This window comes from Heterocephalus glaber, unplaced genomic scaffold, assembly GCF_053883595.1.
Source record: "Heterocephalus glaber isolate CG9 unplaced genomic scaffold, H.glaber_assembly_v1.0 deba00001788, whole genome shotgun sequence".
Lineage (NCBI taxonomy): Eukaryota > Metazoa > Chordata > Mammalia > Rodentia > Bathyergidae > Heterocephalus > Heterocephalus glaber.
In genome coordinates this window covers 717,490-740,719 of record NW_028258471.1, presented here as the reverse complement: position 1 = coordinate 740,719, position 23,230 = coordinate 717,490, and the positions used below count along the sequence as shown (strand labels likewise).

Below are 23,230 nucleotides of genomic sequence, written 5' to 3'. Positions count from 1 at the left end.
AGAAGTACAATCGGCAGCAGTGTTAAGATTGATTCATGATAAATAAGGCTATGCAGATAGTGCAGGGTCTGACTAAGCAAAATCAAAGAACTTATCCTTGGTCTAATACTGTATATCTATGGAGTCAGAAGAGACTGAGCTGAGGATCTGAAGTGTCAGATTTGATCAGACTCATGTCTGTGAAGTAGTTTGATGATTCAAGTATTTATAAGCACTCAAGTGTTTAGTAATTAATTATATGTTAGTACTTCAAGGCTATAGTGTCCATTCTTAATCTCCAAAATATACTTGAAAACCATTTCATCATAACATTACATGTTTTTTAGTCACAGAGTGAAAAGGTCAGATTACACTGGCCTACATCATTGCCATCTGGAGATGCCTTTTCTTCTGTGGGGACTCATAGATTCGTCCAAAAGGTGAGTCAGTATTAATGTTTACTAGAAGTATACTTTGTATTCTTCACTGTTGAAGGAACAATCTTATAGTATAAATTTTCTCCCCTTTTCATGAATTTTAAGTAGTAAAACTTTTTGTAGTGTATGTTATAGTCCATGTACATTCTCCAACAATTAGAAATCTCATTCTGAACATAGCATTCTTTTTTTATTTAATGGGGAAAAAGGGAGTGGGTGGGTAGGGAGTGGCTAGTCCAAACAGTTAACCAGAAGTTTAGCCAGTTATATTAAATCTCTTTTTTCTGTGGGATTAAGTGGTATTATTTGTATTATTGGAAGCACTGCATTCTTTTTGGAATGATTTTGGAACATAATACATAATAGGTCCATGAAGTCAGCACTTGCTGCTGTGCCTGTTTCATATAGTGCTTTGTTTTCTCTTTCTTTATCTTGTGTTTGGAAGTTGGTATTGAATGCTCTGTTGTGCCTTTGTTCTGATTACTTGGTTTTTTCTTTGTCTGTCTCTGGTAGCCCTATAGTCGCTCTTCCTCCATGTCTTCCATTGATCTAGTCAGTGCCTCTGACGATGTTCACAGATTCAGCTCCCAGGTACTGTATGAATGTGTAGAGTGGACTTGAGTCTTTCTGTTCTATATTTCAACCTGCTTGCCTGGTTCCTAGAAATCTTGTTCAGGTCACTTGTTTTGATTTTGAATTTTAAATAGTAACAATAAGAATTTAAAAGGCCTTCCTTATGTACTAAGTAATTCCTCTGTCGGGCTTCCATGTGCCCTTTACTTTGTGTTCTCTACTGTGAATAGCTATTTCATCATATTGGAGGTATTCAAGAAAAATTTTCAAATTGAATTGAAACAAATACCAATTACCTGATCTATATATATGTCATGTAATATCTGTTTCTTCAGATAGGATTCAACAGCTATCATCAACATGACCTGCAGGATATGTTATAGCATAAAAGATTTTTAATACTCCCACTTTAACCTAATTTAAAATATTTCCTGGTTATGGTGAACAAGGCAATACTTTTTTAAAAATATTAGTCTCATTACCATTAGAATACTGAGCTCCATTGAGCAGATAGTATTTTCCTTGTGCAAATTACCTGTGGATATTATAAATTGATATTCCTGCTTATATGCTAAGATCTATGGAAGTTGGTCATTGGTCTTAAATTTACTTAGTATCACTAAACATTTAGGAATTTGAGACAAGATACACAGTCTCCAAAATCAGTTTATCACCAGAGGAATATTTTTTAGTATGAACATTAGTTTAGAAATTATATACATACATATTTTTTCTTGTTCTTTTTTTTTTTTTTTTTTTTTTTTTAGTGCTGGGAATTTAACCCAGGACCTTGTGCACGCCAGGCAAACAATCTACCTGGTACTGAACTACACCACCAGCCCTTAAAATTTAAAAAACAAAGTTTTTAATTTTCATATTTTTGCCATTCGATTTTGTATTTTTATGGTGATGGATTTATTATGTTAGTTTTCTCAATCAAATGACTACTTTAAATCCTGGTTAGCTGTGTGATCTTGGGCAGGTTTTCTTTTCTAACTTAGCTAGAACCTGGAACAGAGTAAATACTCAGTAAATGGGGTGTTTTTTGGTCATTATAATAGCATAATTTCTTCTGGCTATCAGAATTATCTACATTTTTTCTCTATTGGGGTATTAAAATTAAAGTTTATAAAAGTCATGTTTGAAACATCTATTTTACATATACAAACAAAATTTACATTAGTTTGTTTGTTTTTTTGATTTTGATTTTTTGAGACAGGGTCTCACTGTGTAGTCCAGGCTGGTCTTGAACTCAGTATGTATCCCATGCTGGCCTTGAACTCAAAGGAATCCTCCTGCCTTAGCCTCGCGAGTGCTGGGATTGCAGGCATGTGCCACCATGCCCAGCTTACATTAGATTTAACTGTGCAGTAGGGAAGAAAATTAAGGCTTGAAATACATTTTCTTAGTTTTGCTTTGAACCTCTTTGAGAAAAAATTTTTTTTGGTACTGGGGATTGAACTCGGGCCCCTGTGCTTGTGAGGCAGGTGGTGACAATCTTTGAGAAAAATTTTAACAAATTCTTGGTCAGAAATCACCCATAACCAAATATACTACAGTATTTATTTCTTTATCTACATATGCATGCCTTTTTAAAAATGACTCGTTATGTTTATAACAAATCAGTGATAAAACTAGTTAATATCAGGAGACTTTAGTTTATTCTGCTAAGCCCCACCTTGCTTTAAGTAATAAAATTAAAGACTAAACCCCATCAGTACTGACCACCATTTCCTCTGAATTGTAGAAATACATAGGCTTTAAATGAAAGAAAATGTGATGAGTTCAAGGGAAGAATATAATCAGTGATAAATAATGCCTAAGAACTTGGCCTTAGATCCCAAACCTGGAACCTAGCTATAGAGCCATAGAACTGCTGAAAACTTTGAAGTACTCCATCAAGGTTTGAAGAGCAGCTGCTCATATTTTTACAAGACTTTGCCAAATTGTAGCTTTCTTCTTTGTATAACTTTTTTATGTAATTTGAGTAAAGAGAAATTAATGACGTTGGTAGATTTTTTTCTAATATATTATGCTTATGATTGATCACATTCTGTTTTAGCTTTTGACTATTGTGCTGTCTTATATGCTACATGAGGTAACAGTAAAGAAAATACCTGAAGTCTTCAAGTACAATACTTATTGTCCTTGCTAAAGCTGCTGCTGCTGCTATTGTTGTTGTTGTTGGCAGACTTGGGCTCTGGCATTTAACTGTTGATTAAACTGCACCTCACCTTCAGCACCACCCTTAGAATAAGTAATTCTCAGTTGATAAGATGGCTTATGTCAGAGGCCAATTCACTGCCTTACCTCACATTATCAAATTGATTCTGTATAATCATGTGAGAATATAGCACTGGATCTAGATCTAGAGTTAATGTTAGCTAAGAAACTGGGAAACTCTTCAGTTCAACACAGTGTTGGATTACACTAGTGACTTAATTGAGTTGGTACATTTTATAATCTTACATCCTGAAAAGATTTATATACAGTATTAAGCATAATAATAAGTTCTAAGATTGTTAACTCTTTTTTGCTTTCTTTTGTTTGTTTTAATGTTATTAACATTAGAAACATTTTACATTATATGTAATAATACATTTAAAATACACTTAACTTCATATACTTCCTTAAGATATTTTAGGTAAGCAAATTCTTCATTTTATAATACTTTAATAATTCAGAAACTTAAGTCAAAGTTTTTCATCACTTTTAATGATTTGCCAAGGGCTGAGAATGTAGCTCAGTGGTAGAACACTTGCCTTACCATGGGCAGAGCCCTGGATTTGATCACCAATACAGCCCCCCAAAAAGCTAAAATATCATTTAAGTGTAATACCCCAGTCAATTTATATATACTCCAACATCTTTTAAAAATCCAGATATAGGGCTGGGGATTTAACTCAATGGTTTCACCACTTGCCTTGCAAGCACAAGGACCCGAGTTCAATCTTCGGTACCAAAAAAAAAAACAAAACAATCCAGATATGTCGGAGACCAGCTTGAAACTGTGCTAAGCAGGCTATAAAATATTATTGAATTGGCTTATGAATTAGCTATTGATTAAATTGTAAATCTGTTGTAGGCCTACGTGACTTGCTAGATGAGCCTTCAAGTGGCATGTGGAAACAGATCTCCCTATGCCAAGGTCACAGTTGAGGCCTAAGTGGTTGGTGACACTGTGGCACCTCTGATAGCAAGATAACACTGCACCTGAGGACTTTATGACTCTTATGTTCTCCCAGAACAAACGTTAGCTAAGAAAATAAACAGGTTACTTGTTAATCATGACCTGCCCCAGATACAGATACATACCAGTATGCCTCATTTCTTTATCATTTGTATCAGTTCCTATACAGAACTCTTCTTAATCTCTGATAATTTGTATTTGCTACATACATAATTTTTGACTCGTGACTATCCTGTTCTTAATGAATGATGATCATTAAGCCTGATTGGGTAAGATAATCAAACAGAACTATGAAAATAGCTTCAGATAAAATATATGCATCTACTAGGAAATTTCTATCAACCTCAAAAATAAGGCTGTTTACATTAATTTTTGCTCCAAAGAAAATAATAGGGCTTATTTTTAGGGAATGTACAGCAATCTACATTTATTCATATACAGAAATCTACATTTATTCAAATATAATCATGTCATCTTCTTCTGGAATATAATCACAACTCTCCAAACCCTGAATTCCAGCCCACATTTCTTGTGACTCCATTTCCTGTAGAACCCTTGTAGAACCATTGGCCCCAATCTCGTGTCCAGCAATAGAGCTCTCCTTAAATGAGCACTTCTTGTCCGTGTACTCTGCTCATAGTGCATTGGCAACACAGCCGTCAGTGATTTTATCCCTTGAATTCTTCACCCAAGACATGACCTCTCGCAGACTGAGCTTCATCAAGTTTCCAGACTTAGGCTACAGGATTGGCAACAAAAATGATGACAGTTAAGAATGATGGTCTCCATTAAAAGCAGTAAAAAGTTGCAGGCATCAAAATCAGAAAATATTTATTTCATATGAATACATTAAGTAACATCTGTTACAACCCATGATATATTGAATTTTGAAGATTCATATTAGACACAACTATGTCCATTCATTATCAAGTGCCCACATTATTTGTGCCTGTTGTCTGTATTCCGATTGATCACTCAACAATAAAACTCGAGTTTGTTTACATAGGCATTTACCTCTGTCCAAATGTGGCAGATTGAGTATTTACCAATACTTAATTATAATTTATATTATTTAAGTATTAATGTCAGTGTTATTTATATTTAATTATATGTTAATATTTTATAATTCAGTAGGTTTGTCGTGTGTTGCAATGGATGTAATAAATGCGATCATCTGGCTGACAATCTTAACTGGGGCTTATTTTTAGGGTAGGGCTTATATTATAAGCATCCTGAAAGATCCTGTTAGGGCTTATTTTCTGGTTAGGTCTTATTTTCAGGGAAATATGATCTGAATCTTTTTGATAGGTGACTATTAGAAATAGAGTTGCTCCAAATCTGAGAAATTAGAATTGTGGGCCACAGGTTCTTCAAGTAATGGCTGTAACCACAAATTCCAAAATAATTTTTAGATGTTCAGAAAGTAGAACAGATTTAGATTTACAAATGGATACTTTGGTCATATTTATTCATAAAACACAGTTATCCTTTAAAGATGTTACCTCTGAAATCAAAGAGTGGAAGAAAATCATCCTTTGTTTAAAAAAAAATCAAAGAATGTACAGTACATTTGCAGTATGGTGTGTCTCATTGCAAAAAAAAAACAGTTCTATGTCATTTGTACAACAACATAATTGTTGTGGTAATTATTTTACCCTTTGTTTAGTATATGAATATATAATTTTAGCAGAACTAAAAAGTAGAATAGATAAAATTAAGCTAATAAATCACATGTTTAGTTTGTAGATGTAAAAATTAAAAGCCAGGTAAAGTGGTGTATGCCAGTAGTCTCAGATTTATTTGGGAGCCTGAGTCAGGAGAATCATTTCAGGCCAGGAGTTTGAAGACAGGCTGGGTAACATAATGAGACCCTCCCTAAAAAAAATAAAAACAGAGCCAGGCATGGTGGTATGCACCCCAGGAAGCTGAGGCAGGAAGGAAGGGGTTCTCCATGAGTCCAAGGCCAGCATGGGCTACATAGTTTAAGGGCAGCCTGAACTACATAGTGAGACCTGTCTCACAAAATAAATAAAAACAAAAACAACTTGGACTGGGAAACCTCAGTGATAAGACTATGTGCTTAGCACATGTAAGGCCCTGGGTTCCATCCTCAGCACTGAAAAATAAAAATAAAAAATAAGGCACATGTTGATAAATACACCTATATAATATACTTTTTTGTGTGTCAAAGTAGATAATTGTATATAAACTATTTTTAATCTTTTTAAAAACTTACTTTTAGGTTCATTTATCCAGCAGTAAACACAGGTCTATGTCTCTTACATATTTATGACTCTGTGTGCTGAGTTTGCCTACTCACCTTATATTGAACATTTGATGTTTTTTAGTTTTTCTCTATTATAGTTGTACAGTGAGCATTCTTACATAGAAGATATTCTTGTATATAAACCTTATCCAGTTATTTCCTTAGAATATATTCCTGGAAGTGGAATTGTTGGGACAAAAGCCATAAATATTTGAAACTTCTTTTTATTCTTACTGCTAAAGTGGTAATGAGAAAGTTGAACCAGCTTACCCTCCCAGCCCAGTACAGGATTCTTTTGCTGTACTGACACTGAATATTATAATTCAGTTAATTTTGCCAGTCTGGTTGACTGCAGGTAGTAGTTTTGCTTCCTAGTCATCTACATATCCTTACACAACTTAGTATTCATGTCATTGGCTGTTTTTCTTTGGGTTAACAATGCACTATTAATTTGTTATTAATAGATTATTCTATCCAAGAAGCCCATTTGATTTTGTAACTGTAAAAATAAGCATAATTGTATTCTTTTCACAGGGGTAAGAAAAAGAGATCTGAGTTGTATTTGAGTGTTTCTTGACTTTTGTTTGTACCATCAAAGGGCGATTTTCTTTGCAGATTTCTGTGTTAATAATGTTAGAAAAATCAAATTTAGTAACCTCCCCAAATGACATCCTACTCAATGATTCAAGTGTGAGATGGTTAGAATTGGAGTAATGATCCCCTTATCCCAAATGTGTTTTATATGCATTTGTTCAAAGATCCTTGGCATAAGGATGCTACAGTATGGGCTCATTTCAACTGTAGAAAAACCAAAGGCATGATTACTAGAGTTGTACTTAGTCTAATTAAAACAGGAATATTTGGACTGCTTTAATGATTTTGACCTAGTTTTTGTTTTTGAGTGATAGCAGATGTTACTGGTAACAGCTTTTCCTGAAATATGAGCCTAATATAACAGAAATTTTACTTTGTGTTTATTCTTATTATCAAACATAATGGTCCCTTGTTTCACACATCTTTTTGACATATAGAGTCATAGCTACACGGTAAAGTGAGCAGATCATTAGATTAGATATGAAGTGTCAGTATGAAGACAAGAGCCCAAGTCACTGCCTCTCTGGTAATATTGGATATATAAAGTTTTACTGCACGAACATGAAATCCATTTTAGTAAGATCTTATCTGTGTCACCTGTCCTCTTTACCTTAAAGTTGCTACCACAAGGAAGCTAACATACCAACAATCCCGTGCTGAAAGCTTTGCAGAAGTTACTACAGTAATTTAGTACTTTTGTTTCTGTAATTTTCTAGGAGCACAGCATAGCATCTTGTATCTTTGTTGGCCTTTTTCAGGCCCTCTTAAATCAAAGTAAAACAAAATATTTTAAACTGTTTTTGCATTGATGTATTAGTAACTGTTATAGTAATACCATTTTAATCCATTTAGAATGACAGTGTTAAATGTGCTTTCTGTATACTGTTGAACGTGTGCTACCTCCTATGGCTTTGTTTTTGAGCAATCTAGTTTCTTTTGGACCAAAACATAAATCAAAAATGCCTTATTTCTCAAATATTGGAAATACCTAACTCAGAAATAATCTCCCAAACAAAAATAAAATTATTTATATAGTTTATAACAAATGATCTAATGATCCTACAATTCTTTTAAACCAAATTCTTTCATTTTAACAGAATACTATCCTCTTCACATTCTTCTACACAAGTAACCCATTTAATGTAGGGTTTATTTCTGGTTAGCATTTCTTTCTGCTTCTAATCTCATGAGAAACACAAGTATTCTTAACTTTTCATTTTTCACTTAAAAGTGCTTACTCAAAAAATCTAAAGTTTGTTTGTTTGTTTTGGTACCAGGGATCGAACTCAGGTCCTTGCACTTAGGAAGCAGGCAATGGTAAAGTTTGTTTTTTTAAGATCTCGGGATCTAAAGAAAATAAAAAATTTCTTTCAGTCACCTTGTAACAGATAAATGAATCAAGATAACATTATTCTTCCTCTTTTGGAAGCCAGATGTACTTTGTCTGTATTTGTAACTTGCAATCCCGTATTAGGCGTCCTTATCCTCTCAAAGCAGATTTCAAAGTTAAAGAGGCACACAAGCTTATCTGTGTAGCACCTGAAATTATGTTCTCTAGTTAAGGCCTTGTAAAATTATAGAATGTACTATTTTTAAATTTCTCTAAAGTCTGAAACTCAACATCCCTCACATTGTTTAAAAGGAATAAAATAACAGTAAAAAATAGATTGTAGAATCTCAGCCTTAATATTTTTATCAAAAACTTGTCAAATCAGGAGCCACTTAAAATGCACTTGCTTTCATTAACCAAAAATGCATTCTTTATTGTTGAAAGATTATGTAGCCAGCTTTAATAATTGTAAGAGTTTCTGCCTCAAAACAGTGAAGATATTTATTTCTAAATATGTCTAAACTAGTTCTTTGTTCAGTATTCTTAATGAACTCAGTAGACTTTATGCAAAATAAGTAAATTTGGGAACAGATTTTTAAACAATGTATTTTCTAACTGCTTTTAATGTATTTATTATATGACATCATTTTGACATAGTCGTTAGCCCTTCAGTTCTGTTTTAAAACATTTGAGGGCTGGGGATTTAGCTCAGTAGTTTCGCTGCCTGCTGCACAAGCGCAAGGACCCAAGTTCAATCCCCAGTACCAAAAAACAAACAAACCATTTAAAATTGGGAAATTTTGCAAAGAATTCTCTCATGAAATCTTAATAAAAATAAAATTACAGCTTCTGGGAGCATGAAATATGTATTCAGTTTTATTTGCTTATTTAAGGGGTAACTTAGGATAGACAAAATTGCATTGAAATTTACTTAATATAAGAGATTTAGTACCACTGAAGGTGTAGCTTTTGCTGAGGATGTGGGTGGGAAGCCCTGGTTTTAATCCCCAGCACCCACACACACATTGGAGGAGCAGATAAAGAAAAGAATAAGAAATTGTGAAAGAATGTACTAGAAGGTGATTGTGTGTAAATACTTGAACATGTGATTATTATTAGTATTGTCCTTCATAGACTTTAGTACAGTGAAATTGAAATCAAATAAAAGGAGCTTTGTGTATCTTTAAGTTGGTTTATAATATTCATGATGAAAGAGGTTTATAAGTGAAACAAGGAAAATTTTGTCACCCTTTTTTAGGCAAGTCTTTGACATATAGCAAGCTTTCTGGTATCTCTACATAGTCTTCAATATAGTAACAGTAGACTAAATGATTTCTTTGTATTCCTTTCCCCTTTAGTATTCTATGATGATATCATCTGTGTATTTCATAGTAAAGGGTTCAGTATTTCACTTTTCCAGAAAGGCTTATTTTGGTCACTTGATGCACGATTGACCAATCTGTGTTACTTGAATGAAGCATTTTCCTTCCCTGTACTTCTCCCTGTGTCATTAACTTGTGTATCTAGAATGCAGACTAAGCTCTTCAACAGTAGGTACAACCTACTAACTTGAGCTTTCTAAGGGCATCATTTCTGAATTGAAGTAACCATTCTGTTTGAGATGTTATGACATAACTGTTGTATATGGATTCTCATGCTTTGTTTTTCTTTTTAAGGTTGAAGAAATGGTCCAGAACCATATGACTTACTCATTGCAGGATGTAGGTGGAGATGCCAATTGGCAGTTGGTTGTAGAAGAAGGAGAAATGAAGGTAATTCCTGCCAAAATGTTATATATTGCTAAGTGGAGCTCCGTTTCTGTGATATTATCATTGATAATGTCAATGAAGATTAGATTAATAAAAATGAAAGGTACATTTTCAGATTACTTTAAAATAAGTTCCAGGGTTCCATGTAAGGCTAAGAAGGAGCCAAGACTCACTTGGTTTCTTTGAACATTTCTTCAGTACAACTTTTAATGTCATCCAAACAAGAAATAATGAGCCAGGCATGGTGGTACACTCCTGTAATTCTAGTACTTGGGAGGCTGAGGCAGGAGGATTGCCATGAGTTTCAGGCCATCCTGGGCTACATAGTGAGTTCAAGGCTAGCCTAAACTACATAGTGAGAATAATGAGTGACCACTGGTTTAGGTGGGTTTCAAAGGACCCCAGATTTGGGGAAATGCCAGAAAAGAATCAAAAAGACAAAACTGACAAGAGATTTCAAGCCATGCTTCATGACAAAAGTTCAAATTGAACTATGCTGTTGATTAAAGAGGATACACTGTCAACCACAGCACTACAGAAGACTTGAAACATTTTTATGACCTTTCAGATTTTGATTCTAATCTCTCTGATGAAGATAGCAAAGCATTGAATGAAAAGAAAATAAAGAAGAAAACCTACCAGGCAAAAAAAGAAAGAGATTCAAAAAATGTGATTGAGGAGAAAAAGAAACTAAGAAAATTACTCAGAAGGATCCTGGAAATAAAAATGATTTAGGTAATTCTGAAAGAATTGAGTAAATGAAAAGCTTATGTAAGTCTATAAAGATAGATTCAGAAGTAAAGCTCAAGAATGACAGCAAAAAACTTGTACAAAAAAATCCATTGTTGAACATAGTAGAGAATCTTTTTTCAAAGGAAAATTAAAGACAGTAGACACAAGTGCCTCTGAAATTGTGAAATCTCTCAAGAGCAGTTGTTCTAAAACAAAAAGCAACCAGGGCCGGGGATTTAGCTCAGTGGCACTGCTCCTGCCTCACAAATGCAAGGTCCTGAGTTCGATCCCCGGTATGAAAACAAAAACAAAAAGCAACCATGCTTCCATTCATAATAGCAAGAAATAGTGGTAATAAAATCTCTGACAATGATGCTGTGGAAGGAGATTCAGACAGTTCTGGTAAAATAGGAAGTGAAGAGTCTGAAGATGAAATCACAGGTTAGTAGAGCTTCATCTGATGATGGAAGTGAAGATGATGAAGGTAGGGTGATAATGAAAGTGACAGTGTCCTGTTCTTATAGGAGACAAGGAAATATAAAAGCTAATGCTGAAGATGAAGATGATTTGGCAGATTTATTTCCAGAAGAACCTGGTTTTGAGCATGCTTGGAGAGAACTGGGCTGACGAGATTACATGTCAGTTAGCAGTTTGCAACATGGGATAGATTAAAGGCAAAAGATTTACTTGCTCTGTTCAACTCAGTTAAGCCCAAAAGAGGTATTAATTTTCTCTAAAGCTATGTCTTTCAGAGTTTGGAAAGGAGAGGATGAAGGAACAGGAACCTCAAGGACCAATAGAGTTACTAAAAATTCCTGAAGATGCTTCTGAAAAAGATTGGACTTTTAGAGAAAAACTGAAAGATTATCAGTTCAAATGACTGAAGTATACTGTGCAGTAGTGGACTGTGATTCTCCTAAAATAACAAGTAAAATTTAAGAGAGTTGTGATGGCTGGAATTCAAAAATAGTTGTTCTTTCATAGCTCTAGGGTTTATACCAGATAAACTAAGGAGGTGGCCTCAGAAGTTGATTTAACAGCATATATTTCAAAATATTTTACATCTGCCACAATGGGAACATCAGTGAGGTCACTGGGGATGAGACTGATCATGAAGGAATCACAATACTCAACAGGGCTGGGGATTTAGCTCAGTGGCACCATGCCTGCCTCGCAAGCACAGGTCCTGAGTTCGATCCCCAGTACCAGAAAAAAAAAACACTCAACAGAAAACTAAGAAAGGAAGTACTTTTGGACATGGATTTTCAAACATATTTAGCTTCCTCTAGTGAGGATGAAGAGGAAATAAAAGAACTACATACAAGGTAATGATGGAATCATTGGAGAAGATGATGGGAAAACGAAGGATGATGATGAACAAATTGCTAAATATAGGCAGCTCTTGCAGGTTATTCAAGAAAAAGAAAAGACAAACAAAATGATACTGAAATTAAGTAGATTCCAGCTCTTAAAGTGTAGAAAAGACAGTGAAAAAACAAAGTAGAAGGAAAAGATAATGAATTGATCACTTGGGAACAGTTTTTAGAGAAGAAAGATAAAAAGACTCAAACAGAAGGCTTTTACTGAAGAGGCCAGTGAAAATGTACTCTTTCTGATGTTGATTTAAATGACCCATACTTTGCAGAAGAAGTTTTTAAAAATACATTTAAAGAAAAAAATCGCTGAAATCTGTAAAATCTCCAGAGGAGGAAAATGAAATAGACAAAAGCTGGAATGGCTCGTGATGGATCAGGAAGAAAACAGCAAGAAACACTTCAGTTATAATAAGATTGTGGAGCACCAGAATCTGAGCAAAAAGAAGAAACAGCTTATGAAAAAGACAATTATTAGAGGATGACTTGTAGGTAAGTATTAGCCATGCATGACTTCAGACAATGTATACTTCCCACAGATCCTAATTTCAAGAAAACAAGCAATGAAAACAATCCTGGAGAAACCCTGGCAAAGAGAACAAAAAAAGGTAAAGAACTTCCTCAGGCAGTAAAGAAAAAAGAAAGTGAGATTGAGATGTCAGAAATGAAGTCCATTGATCCCGCCTTGTCAGTCCTAGTTAAAGCTTCATTGTCATGTTTAGTAATTTGTCTATGGAAATAATTTATAAATAAAAAGTGCAAAATATTTTTATTAAAAATATAAGTTATTACATACAATCAGAAAAGCACCAGATACTGAGAAAATATCTTTTTATTTTCTTGTTTCACTTTTACTGATTTCTTTACAAAACGGTTCTGTTTTGCCTCAGCCATAGAGAAAATAAAATTTGGGGGGTTAGATGTAACAGAGGGCAGTTAGAGAGCTGATGGCCCTCTATTTCTTTTTGTCTTATATTTTAATACACTAAATGTTGTACCCAGATGTCGCTTTGCTTCTCTTCCTCTTTGATCTGTACCTTACTCTTTGTCTTTTCTCTCAATGTAACATTTTTCCTCCCTGATATTTGGAGTCTGGTTACCCAATCATATTCATATCCCTAAATAGAACAGGCAGAGAATAAGAGCAAGAAATGGGAAGCCGGGCATGGTAGCACATGCCTGTAATCCTAGCACTCAGTGGCAGGATTACAGGAACTCAGGCAGGAGGATTACCATGAGTTCGAGGCCAGCCTGCAGCCTGGGCTACGTAGTGAGCTTGAGGCCACCATGAACTACATAGCAAGACACTGTCTCAAAAAGAAAAAGAAATGGGAGATACAGAAGCAGCATTGAATTTGAATTACCTCATGCCCAAAGCCCTATGCTAAAGATATGCATTTAATCAGACTCTCTCTAAGTTAAAATTTTAGTTGAGAAAAAAGGATATTGACATTTCAAAAGATAGTTGCTTCCATCTAATCGTGTAATGAGTGAAGAATACAGATGAGTTATAAAATTAGAAAAGAAAGCGTGCTCTGTGATTTGAAGCAATGTTTTACAATGAGGAACTACATCTGGAAATGGAAACAAGTTTGTGACAAAGATTGGTGAAGGCACCTTAGACAAGAAATGGTAGCAAAAACTCAAAAGCAAATTCTTTATTCAAGATTTTTGCATAGACTGTTGGTCAGAATTATTCTAGTAAATGCCACACATATCAATGCTGAGATTTCCTCTCGGACAGAGAATAATTAAGAAGAAAAGGCAAACAAATGAGCTACCAGAATGTTAGCTATAATTTTGGTGACCTGACTGGCTTTAGATCAGTGCCACAAAATCTTGCTAATTTGTTACCCCAGAATTAAACATGATGCACCTAGCATAGCTGGACAATCACGGGTCTTCCCCTAGGCATAGGCTCCCAAAGCAGACCAAGATAATGCAAAGAAGACAGTGAGTTAACCCTGCCTTTTTCCTCCTTCTGTACGTAGCATTTAGTGAAAGGATGAGAAAGTAAAGGAGTGAAGAACAAGATAGTCTTGACAGAGTCTTTCTTCCTGGAATGAAATTTAGAAAAAAGTGCTCCTCAGTTTGTAATAGCTAAAACTTGGAAACAGCCCAAATGCCCATCAACTGGAGACTGGATAAAGAAAATGTGATTTTTTTCTAAATGGAGTACTACTCAGCCATAAAACATGAGAAATTAGAGACATTTATAGCTAAGTGGATGCACATTGAGGCAATACTCTTAAGTGAAATAAATAGGACACACATGTGTAAATACCAAATAGTTTCTCTGGTGTGAGAAACTGAAAGTGTAAATAAGGACCAAAATGTATAATAGGTAATGTGAAATAGGAAGAAAAGGGGCAAAGGGGAAGAAAGTAGGAGGGCTAGGGGAAAGGATAGAAGGGAATGGGATTAATATGAGAAAATGGAAAAATAGGAACAAAATCTTTGTAAATAGGACTGGAGGGGTTGAAGGGAGGGCTGAGCAAGGGTGAAAAATAAGAACCAAGAGAGACTGTGTAAAGGTGCAAATTTCCAATGATGAAAGTCATTATATTGTATACCTAAAATGTACCAATGATTAGAATGAATAATCGATAATGCAAAATAGGAAGAAAAGGTCCAGAGGGGTAGGGGTAGTGGGAGGGGCAGGGGAAAGGAAAGGGAAAGGAAAAATGCTGAGAAATGGAAAAAATGGAAATAAAGTCTTTGTAAATAGGGAAGGGTGGAGGGCGTGAAGGGAGGGCTAGGAATGGGGAAAAAATAAGAACCAAGATGCATTATGTAAAGGTCCAGTTCCCAATGAGAAATGTAATTGTGTTGTATACCTACAATGTACCAATAAAAGAATTTAATTAAAAAAAAAGAAAAAAAAAAGTGCTCCTACACTACAGTCCAACATAATTAGAGAGAGAGAAATTGGGGCTAGATTATAGGGAGCATAAAGCAACCCACTAAGAATAATCTGTAGCAGTGGGTTAGCCACTATATGCAAACTATCATTTTAGGAAGATTAAACAGGAAGGAAACTAGAGACCAAGACAACCATTTCACAAGGCAGGCACAAGAAGATGAAAGCCTACCTCGAATAGGTAAGAGTGGAAAATTGTTGGGTGCCTTAGAGATTAGAAGTCTGGAGTTCCCAGTTTGAGTGACTGGGAAACTAGTAGTCCCTATAATGTGAACAAAAAAGCATGTAGGGGAAGGTAGTTTGGCAAGACAGATTGTGAAAGAGAAACAATATGAAATGTCTGACGTTGTCTGGCTCTATAAATTGAGAGCTGATTCTCCCCATGATAACATGTTTATTCATTTCTTGAACTTATCACAGAGTTCTTTAAAATAGGAAACTATAATTTTGAAATAGTTATTTTATTCAGCACTTAAGGTGTACAGCTTCAGTATTTTAAATATGTATTTATAATCTCTTTGCCATTTTAGTTTTCAGGGCTTGATTCAACAAATAATGAGTGCCTACTGTGTTTCTGATACTGTTCAATAATGCTGGGGATTTAACATTGAACAAAGCAGCCTTAAATCAGCATCCTTCAGGAGATTGCACTCTACCAGACTTAATTTGTCCTTCTTGGCTATGTTAAATAATTTTTGAGAATGTTTGGTAAATGACATTTATTTAGAATTCATAATTATATTCCATTCACTATTATATGTGTTTTTCATAGTTGAAGTTTACCTTCAATTTGTCATTTTAAATATTTTTTGTAGCCTGGTGTGGTGGATTACTCAGCACTTGGGAGACTGAATTAGGAGCCTTATGAGTTTGAGTTTAGCTTGATAAGTTCAAGAGCAGCCTGGACTACATAGCAAGACCCTGTCCCCTGAAAAGAGAATAAGAAAAAGGAAAAATATTTTTTATTATCCATTAATTTGAAATTTTTTTCTTTCAGCAGAATATAAATATATTTTCATAAAAGTATAAAGCAGCTAAATTTAAAAGCATGCTTTAAAAATCTGTACTTTAGGGGTTTGATTTTTCAAACAGCTTTTTAATACGTCTTTTTTAGGTATATAGAAGAGAAGTAGAAGAAAATGGGATTGTTCTGGATCCTTTGAAAGCTACTCATGCAGTTAAAGGTGTTACAGGACATGAAGTCTGCAATTATTTCTGGAATGTTGATGTTCGCAATGACTGGGAAAGTAAGCTGTTATATTTTAATCTTATTACTGTTTTGAATTTAAATTCAATCTGGTTTTCTACATCTGATCTATACTTTACAAAGTTAATATAGAAAATATCCTGAGCATCATATATCTTACATTGATTGATTGATTGATTGATTGCAGTGCTGGGAATTGAACCTGGGACCTTATGCATGCTAGACAATTGTACTACCACTTATCTACATCCTCAGCCGTCCCATACATTATTTTAAATAGATCTTTCACTGTTCAAAATGCTTGCTAAGATAGTATGTTTTTTAGAGATAGAGAGTCATTTGAAAGAATGGCCCATAATTCTGCATGAAAGTGGGTATTTGACATACAAATAAAATTCAGATGAGTCCAGTGACTTGTTAGAAGGCACAGATCTAGTTAGTGGAACAGCCACAACTGAAATTGAAGATTTCTTTTTTATTGTGTACTCTTTCCTAAACTATTTTGTTTCCATGTGAAGTCCTAGGTGAATCTTGCAATGGTCAAAGTTATTCTTAGTGTATATATATTTCTCTTAGACATCAAGTTTCACAAATACAGATACTTCTGAACATCACAAGATGTTTATTATTGATGGTTTGGCACTCCTTTTTCGCAGATACAGTTACCTAGGCCCGTAGGTGGAACAGTTTAACTTCAGTAAACTAGAAAGAGGAATGGGCTGTCATGTTTGGGATTTATTTGACCCTGAGTAATGTAGTAGTGATTAGAATTGCTTTCTTGCTGAGGACAATGGATATTGGGCCATAGAAAATGAGATTTCCTTCCTGGTGGTCAGACCTCACAGCTACCATCTACAGAGTGAAAGCAAATCTGTAACCCTAAGATTAATAGCTTCCATGTGCATTTAGCTTAGGTAGGGCAGGATCCTATTCCTTTTACCCATAAAGTACATCTGTAATTGACTTTCAGCATAAATGACTTCATCACATTTGAGCAAAAGGTTGTGTTGTCTTTTTGGCTACTAATATTATTCTCTTCATTTCAGCAACTATAGAAAATTTTCATGTGGTGGAAACATTAGCTGATAATGCAATCATCGTTTATCAGACACACAAGGTAAGGATCTCATCATTCACCCAAAAGATGCCAATGTAATTCATGCATTTGATAGGAATATAAATGACCCAAAGACTTTATTAATAGTTCATAAATATTGTATATTTGAAAGGTTTATCAACTCATTTACAGCAGAAAATGTGCAGGCAAGAATCTAAGAAATAAAATCTAGAAAAACAAGTGTTTGTTCAAGCTCTATAGTTACTCTTTATGCACAGTGTAAGTCTAGGAAAGAGCCTTCTGAGAACCATTTACTACTTCTCCATGTCTAGGCTTTGTAGTTAATAAATGATAGTTCCCAGTCATACACCCTTTGACCATAATAATAAAGGTCAGGAAACATTTAGCATTAGCCTATGTTGAGACTAAAAGACATGAAAGTGATCTAAGTGAATTATCTCAAAGCAAGGAAAGTTGCTGAGCATAACCTCTGAGAGGCTGGTCCTACACTAGAGCACACAGAGACAGAGTAATTTATGAGCTATGTTTCATCTTATGAAGTAGCTGCTCCAGAAATACATAGCAATAGAAATTCTGTTTAGGCATACAGGTTTGGGGTCTAATGTGAAATCTAAAATTTAATAAATGTTAAAATATCAATTGATTGCCCTATATTTGTAATGAAGACAAATGACCAGTAATTTAGAATCAAAAGAAGAACTTTGTTTCCTGAAAATAATTGATCCTGATAAACAACCTACTGAATATATTCTGCCTGGTAAATAGTAGAGAATAGGGTTCAATATTAAGTTTGAAAGATAAAATTAAAATTATTAGAATAACATCTTTTATGTAACAAAATTAAGTTAAAATTACTTGGTGATTCTTAAAATGAACAAATTGTCTTGAAATAATTTTGTCAACAAAATCATATGATACAATATATTACTCTTTAAATTTGACATCTTTCATAATATCCTAAAGAAAACTACTTGTCTCCTTACATTTGGTTATTCTTCTTAGCAGCCTTGTAGATATGTATTCGTGAGGTGTTTTTTTTTCAAATTCAGGACTTTAGGCATGATAGGCAAGTGCTCTGCCACTCAGCTTCATCCCCAGCCCTATTGTTTGTGTTTGTTCTGGTTTTTGTTTTAGTCAAGGTCTTGTTAAGTTGCCCTAGATGCCCTCAAATTCATAATCTTCCTGCCTTGGTCAACCATGGAGCGGGGAGCGGAGGTGTGTCCCACCACACCTGGCTCCTTCTGATTTTCATTTATGATTGAGGTAGGGCCTTGTGTTCCCCAGGCTACCCTCACCCGCTTGCGCTCTCCTAAGAAGCTGGGGCCTTGGGCACATTACTGTACTGGTTCTTTCTGAAAGTAGTTTTGGGCAGTTGCGTGTGAAGCCAATAATCTTCATTTTTGTTGCTTCACATGCATTTCCTCAACACAGCTTTCATCAGCTTCATGGAATTTTGCATTTTTAAAAGATGAACCATTTCATTTTGCAAATGTGTGTGGTGTTGACATCGAATTATTGGCTATTTATAGCTCTCAGTAATCAAGAAAGGCATTGCATAATAAGCACAAAGTTCAGTCCCATGTGCTAAATCCCCCAAAGTAAAAGTGACTTAAAAATGGGCTGGGGATATGGCTCAGTGGTGCCGCACCTGCCTTACAAGCTCAAGGTCCTGAGTTCGATCTCTGGATGGTGTGGGGGGACGGGGAGATATAAAAGTTTATTTTTTATTATTTAAAAGTAGTCCCAGTTATCAGAGACCTAAGTTCTGTCATTTCCATGTGTTTTTCTGGGTATATTAATGTAGAAATACTTGATCTAATGATTTCGAATTCTTCCAGATATGTTATATCAAAGGAGTCTTTGAGTCTCTAAGCAGAACTTTATGCTGGACTGTGAGGATGGGGAGCAGCCCATTGTTACCTCATGGATACAGAGTTTCTGTTTGGGATGATGTTGAATTTCAGAAATAGATAATGGTGATGGTGACATAGCATTGTGAATGTAATCAGTACCACCGAATTAAACACTAAAAAAATGGTTAAAATGGTAAATTTGCTATAATTGAAAAAGAAAAAATAGACTATTATTCCTTTGATTATATTATTCTGAAAAGCCTTGGATAATATGTTTGTAATCAGTCCTTTGGTGTGTGTTCTGATGCTTTCCATTTAAAATTTGACAGTTTTCACCTTCAAGACATTTAATTGGTTTTACATTTGTTTTGTTTTTGGTCCTGTGTGCCATCTGCATAAAAAGTGATTCAAATTTTCAGAAAATTTTCAACTTTTCACAGAGAGTATGGCCTGCTTCTCAGCGAGATGTACTGTATCTTTCTGCTATTCGAAAGATACCAGCCTTGACTGAAAATGACCCTGAAACTTGGATAGTTTGTAATTTTTCTGTGGATCATGACAGTGCTCCTGTAAGTACAATGTAAAGCTAAATATACAGTGCAGGGCAAAGGGAATAAATATCCCCTAGCTCCGCACACATTGATACTTGATTTGATAATGCTTCTTTGATTTTGCATTATGTTGAATTGACTGTGGAACAGTACAGCCCATATATTGGCTGAGGGCAATTGTCATGGCAGGGAACATCCCACCAGGGCTGTTTTCCTTTCCCAGTTTAGGTGAAACAGCTGAAAGGGTAGTATATGTAGGCAACTTCCCAGTTAACACTCAAGCAGTTATCAAGTACTACAAAACTATAGTTTCTACTTTGATTTAGCTTCATGTACTACTTAGGAGGGATAATCCTGGTGTTATATCAGTTTTGTAAGTATTATTGGTGCGTATTAGATTTTGTTGAAGATTTTGATAAGCTCTATGATTTTGGTTAAACTAATGTATTAGGCCACTAGAAATTACAAAATAGTAAAATAGTGAATATCTGCTATACTGGTACATTTTTGTTTTTGTTTGCTTTGGCAGCTAAACAATCGATGTGTTCGTGCCAAAATAAATATTGCTATGATTTGTCAAACGTTGGTAAGTCCACCAGAGGGAGACCAGGAGATAAGCAGGGAAAACATTCTATGCAAGATTACCTATGTAGCTAATGGTATGTATTTTTTGTTTCAAATATTTTGTTCAAATGCCTTTTTTACTTTTTAACCTTTAGAGTACTAAGTTTTAATTTTGAGAGATGTATATCAGAATTTGGGGGGAGACTTTGAAAATACCCATTAATTTAAAGATTAATAGCTTTAATTTTACCCTAGGACTAGTGCATGAAAATTTCTGAAGCTGGGGCTGAATGGGTGAATTTTAAAACTTTCTCTCTAGGTCACAATCACATATATATCTTTGGTTTTAAGAACCTTTTTGTTATATATTTGATAGAATGTATTTACAATTAAGAATAGAAGCAGCAGCAGAGAAAGAAATAAGTTTTTTTCCTTTTGTGAGGCCTTTAATTTTCTGAATCACTGCTCTTAGTCCTTGGTAACCTGTACTTTGATATTTATTTCACACACTGCTGGAGAGCCATTTTCATTACTTGCTTCCTTACTACACCTATCTGTACCTGCATTGTCATTGCAGTTGCTCTAGTTAAATACTCATTTCTATAAAATGTTTAAAGAAACAATGGTATCTGAGTAAGTTATTATTTAATTATAGTAGAGGTTGATGAACAGATCTACCTTAACTAGCTTAAAATATTTGCTCTGGTTAGGTTTGCATGTCAGCGAACCAAGAACATTTTTGAAAGATAATAAATGCTTTCTTATTTATTATCTGATCATGTCTGGTGGGTTAGTATTATGAAATCAATAGTTGCAACTTTAAGACATGCTAAGTGTTCAACAGGTTTTTTAAAAGGCAAAGGAACAAAGAAAAATATTTCACATGTACTGTATGTGGAGAATTATATATTAATACAATTTAATTTTCCTTTATCTTGCAGTTAATCCTGGAGGATGGGCACCAGCCTCAGTGTTAAGGGCAGTGGCAAAGCGAGAATATCCTAAATTTCTAAAACGTTTTACTTCTTATGTGCAAGAAAAAACTGCAGGAAAACCTATTTTATTCTAGTATTATCAGGTACTGGAAGATACAAACTTAATTTAACTACTATGACCCTACAGATATTAAATTCAGTTGTTAAAAGTAGTTGCTGTTCTTTGATGTTCCCACATAAGAAGGTTGTAGTTTATTGCCTTTAAAACTTACTTTATTTTTTCCAACTAACAATATTTAGAGAAATTTTACCATTACAAAACTATAGAATTTCAGAAGTCAAAATTCCCTTTGTTCTTTCCCAAAAACCACTGTTATTCTTGTAGTATGTTCTTCTAGACCTTTCTGTGCATATACTGACGTATTTTTGAGTGTTTTTAAAAAATGTGCTTATTCCATACTTACTAGTTTGAAGCTTTCTTTTTTCACTTAGCAGTAATTTTGACTGTCTTCCAATATAAAGAATAAAATACTCTCATTCTTTTAACATGTTATATGAATGTTGCAGAGTTTATTGGCCAACCCCATAATGCCTGAGTTGCTTTTATGTATTTACTGTCAAATAATGATACACTGAGCATCTTTATGCAAAGAGCTGAAATTTAAATTTGGGTGGGGGTACCAGGGATCGAGCTCAGGACCTTGTGCTTGCAAGGCAGGTGATGGCACCACTGAGCTAAATCCCTGGCCCTGAAATTTTTAATTTTTTAAGAAGTAATACATTAACATGTTTCAGAAGTTTAAAATGCCTCCCCTCCTTCACCTATTTTGTCCCCCAAAGTTTTATGTTTGTATATTGTATCTATATTATTATATATGCTGTTATTGGTTTCTTGTGTATCTTCTTGGAGGTTTTTTTAAATATCTGAACAAGCAAATACAAGTGCACATCCCCTTTTGTGTTGTTAAAAGAAAGGCCAGGCATGATGGCACATGCCTGTAAAACCAGCTGCTCAGGAAGCTGAGGCAGGAGGCTCTGAAATTTGAGGCCAGCATGGCAACCTAGCAAGACCCTTTCTCGAAATTAAAAAATAAATAAAAAGGGCTATGGGTATAGCTCAGTGTTTATCCCTGAGTGGTAGAGTCCAGTGATAGAGTGGTAGTGTGAGGCACTGAGGTCCATCTCCAATACCAAGGATGAGGGGCACACTGAATACCTTTCCTTGAATTTGCACTTACTTTATCTTGAAGTTTTTTCATATGAGTAAGGAACTTTTATCCTCCTTATATGGATGTACATAATCTAACCAGGTGTGCATTTGAGATTATTATTCTGTCTTATCTTTTCTCCTTCTACCTCACTCTCCTCCCTCTCCCTCCCCGTCTGTCCATCCATCTGTCTCTCTTAGAAATTGAACCCAGGGCCTTCACACTGAGCTATACCCATGCCCTTTTTATTAATTTGAGGTAGGGTGTTACTAAGTTGTTCAGACTGACTTTGAACTACAATCCTCTTACCTCAGAAGTGCTGGGATTACCATGAGCTGCCACATCTGACTTTCCAGTTTTTACTAGGACAACGTTACAGTTTTATCAATATGACATTTTACATTTAAAATCTTATGTGTAGAGCCTCAACCTCAGGAGGCTGAGGCAGAATGATCACCATGAGTTCAAGGCCAGCCTGCACTACAAAGCAAGGCCCTGCTTCAAAAAAAAATAGTTTATGTATAGAACAAATTACTACATGTGGTACTGCTGGCCATGCTAAGGGTTTGTGTATTTGTAATGTAGATAATTGTCCTCCATTGAGGTTTCTTAATTTACCACTTCCCTAGCAGTAAGGTAGAATAGTGTCTATTTCCACATGCTTTCTTACT

The 23,230-nt window shown here is 34.9% G+C and overlaps 1 protein-coding gene and 1 pseudogene across 2 annotated transcripts in view; both read left to right on the top strand.

Moving 5' to 3' along the window:
* The window catches only part of Cert1 (ceramide transporter 1), a 73,544-nt gene that overhangs the window by 44,779 nt on the left and 5,535 nt on the right, over window positions 1-23,230 (top strand). The window contains exons 7-14 of one of the 2 annotated variants that reach the window (XM_087203166.1): window positions 327-419; window positions 930-1,007; window positions 10,046-10,141; window positions 16,278-16,410; window positions 17,417-17,487; window positions 19,742-19,870; window positions 20,382-20,511; window positions 21,358-21,494. In XM_087203166.1, coding sequence (XP_087059292.1) covers window positions 327-419; window positions 930-1,007; window positions 10,046-10,141; window positions 16,278-16,410; window positions 17,417-17,487; window positions 19,742-19,870; window positions 20,382-20,511; window positions 21,358-21,485 — 858 coding nt within the window. In that variant the 3' untranslated portion in view covers window positions 21,486-21,494. The remainder of the gene's footprint in view (window positions 1-326; window positions 420-929; window positions 1,008-10,045; window positions 10,142-16,277; window positions 16,411-17,416; window positions 17,488-19,741; window positions 19,871-20,381; window positions 20,512-21,357; window positions 21,495-23,230) is intronic. The other variant, XM_087203167.1, reaches the window with a different exon arrangement.
* Window positions 11,034-12,520, top strand: LOC106008667 (ESF1 homolog pseudogene; annotated as a pseudogene).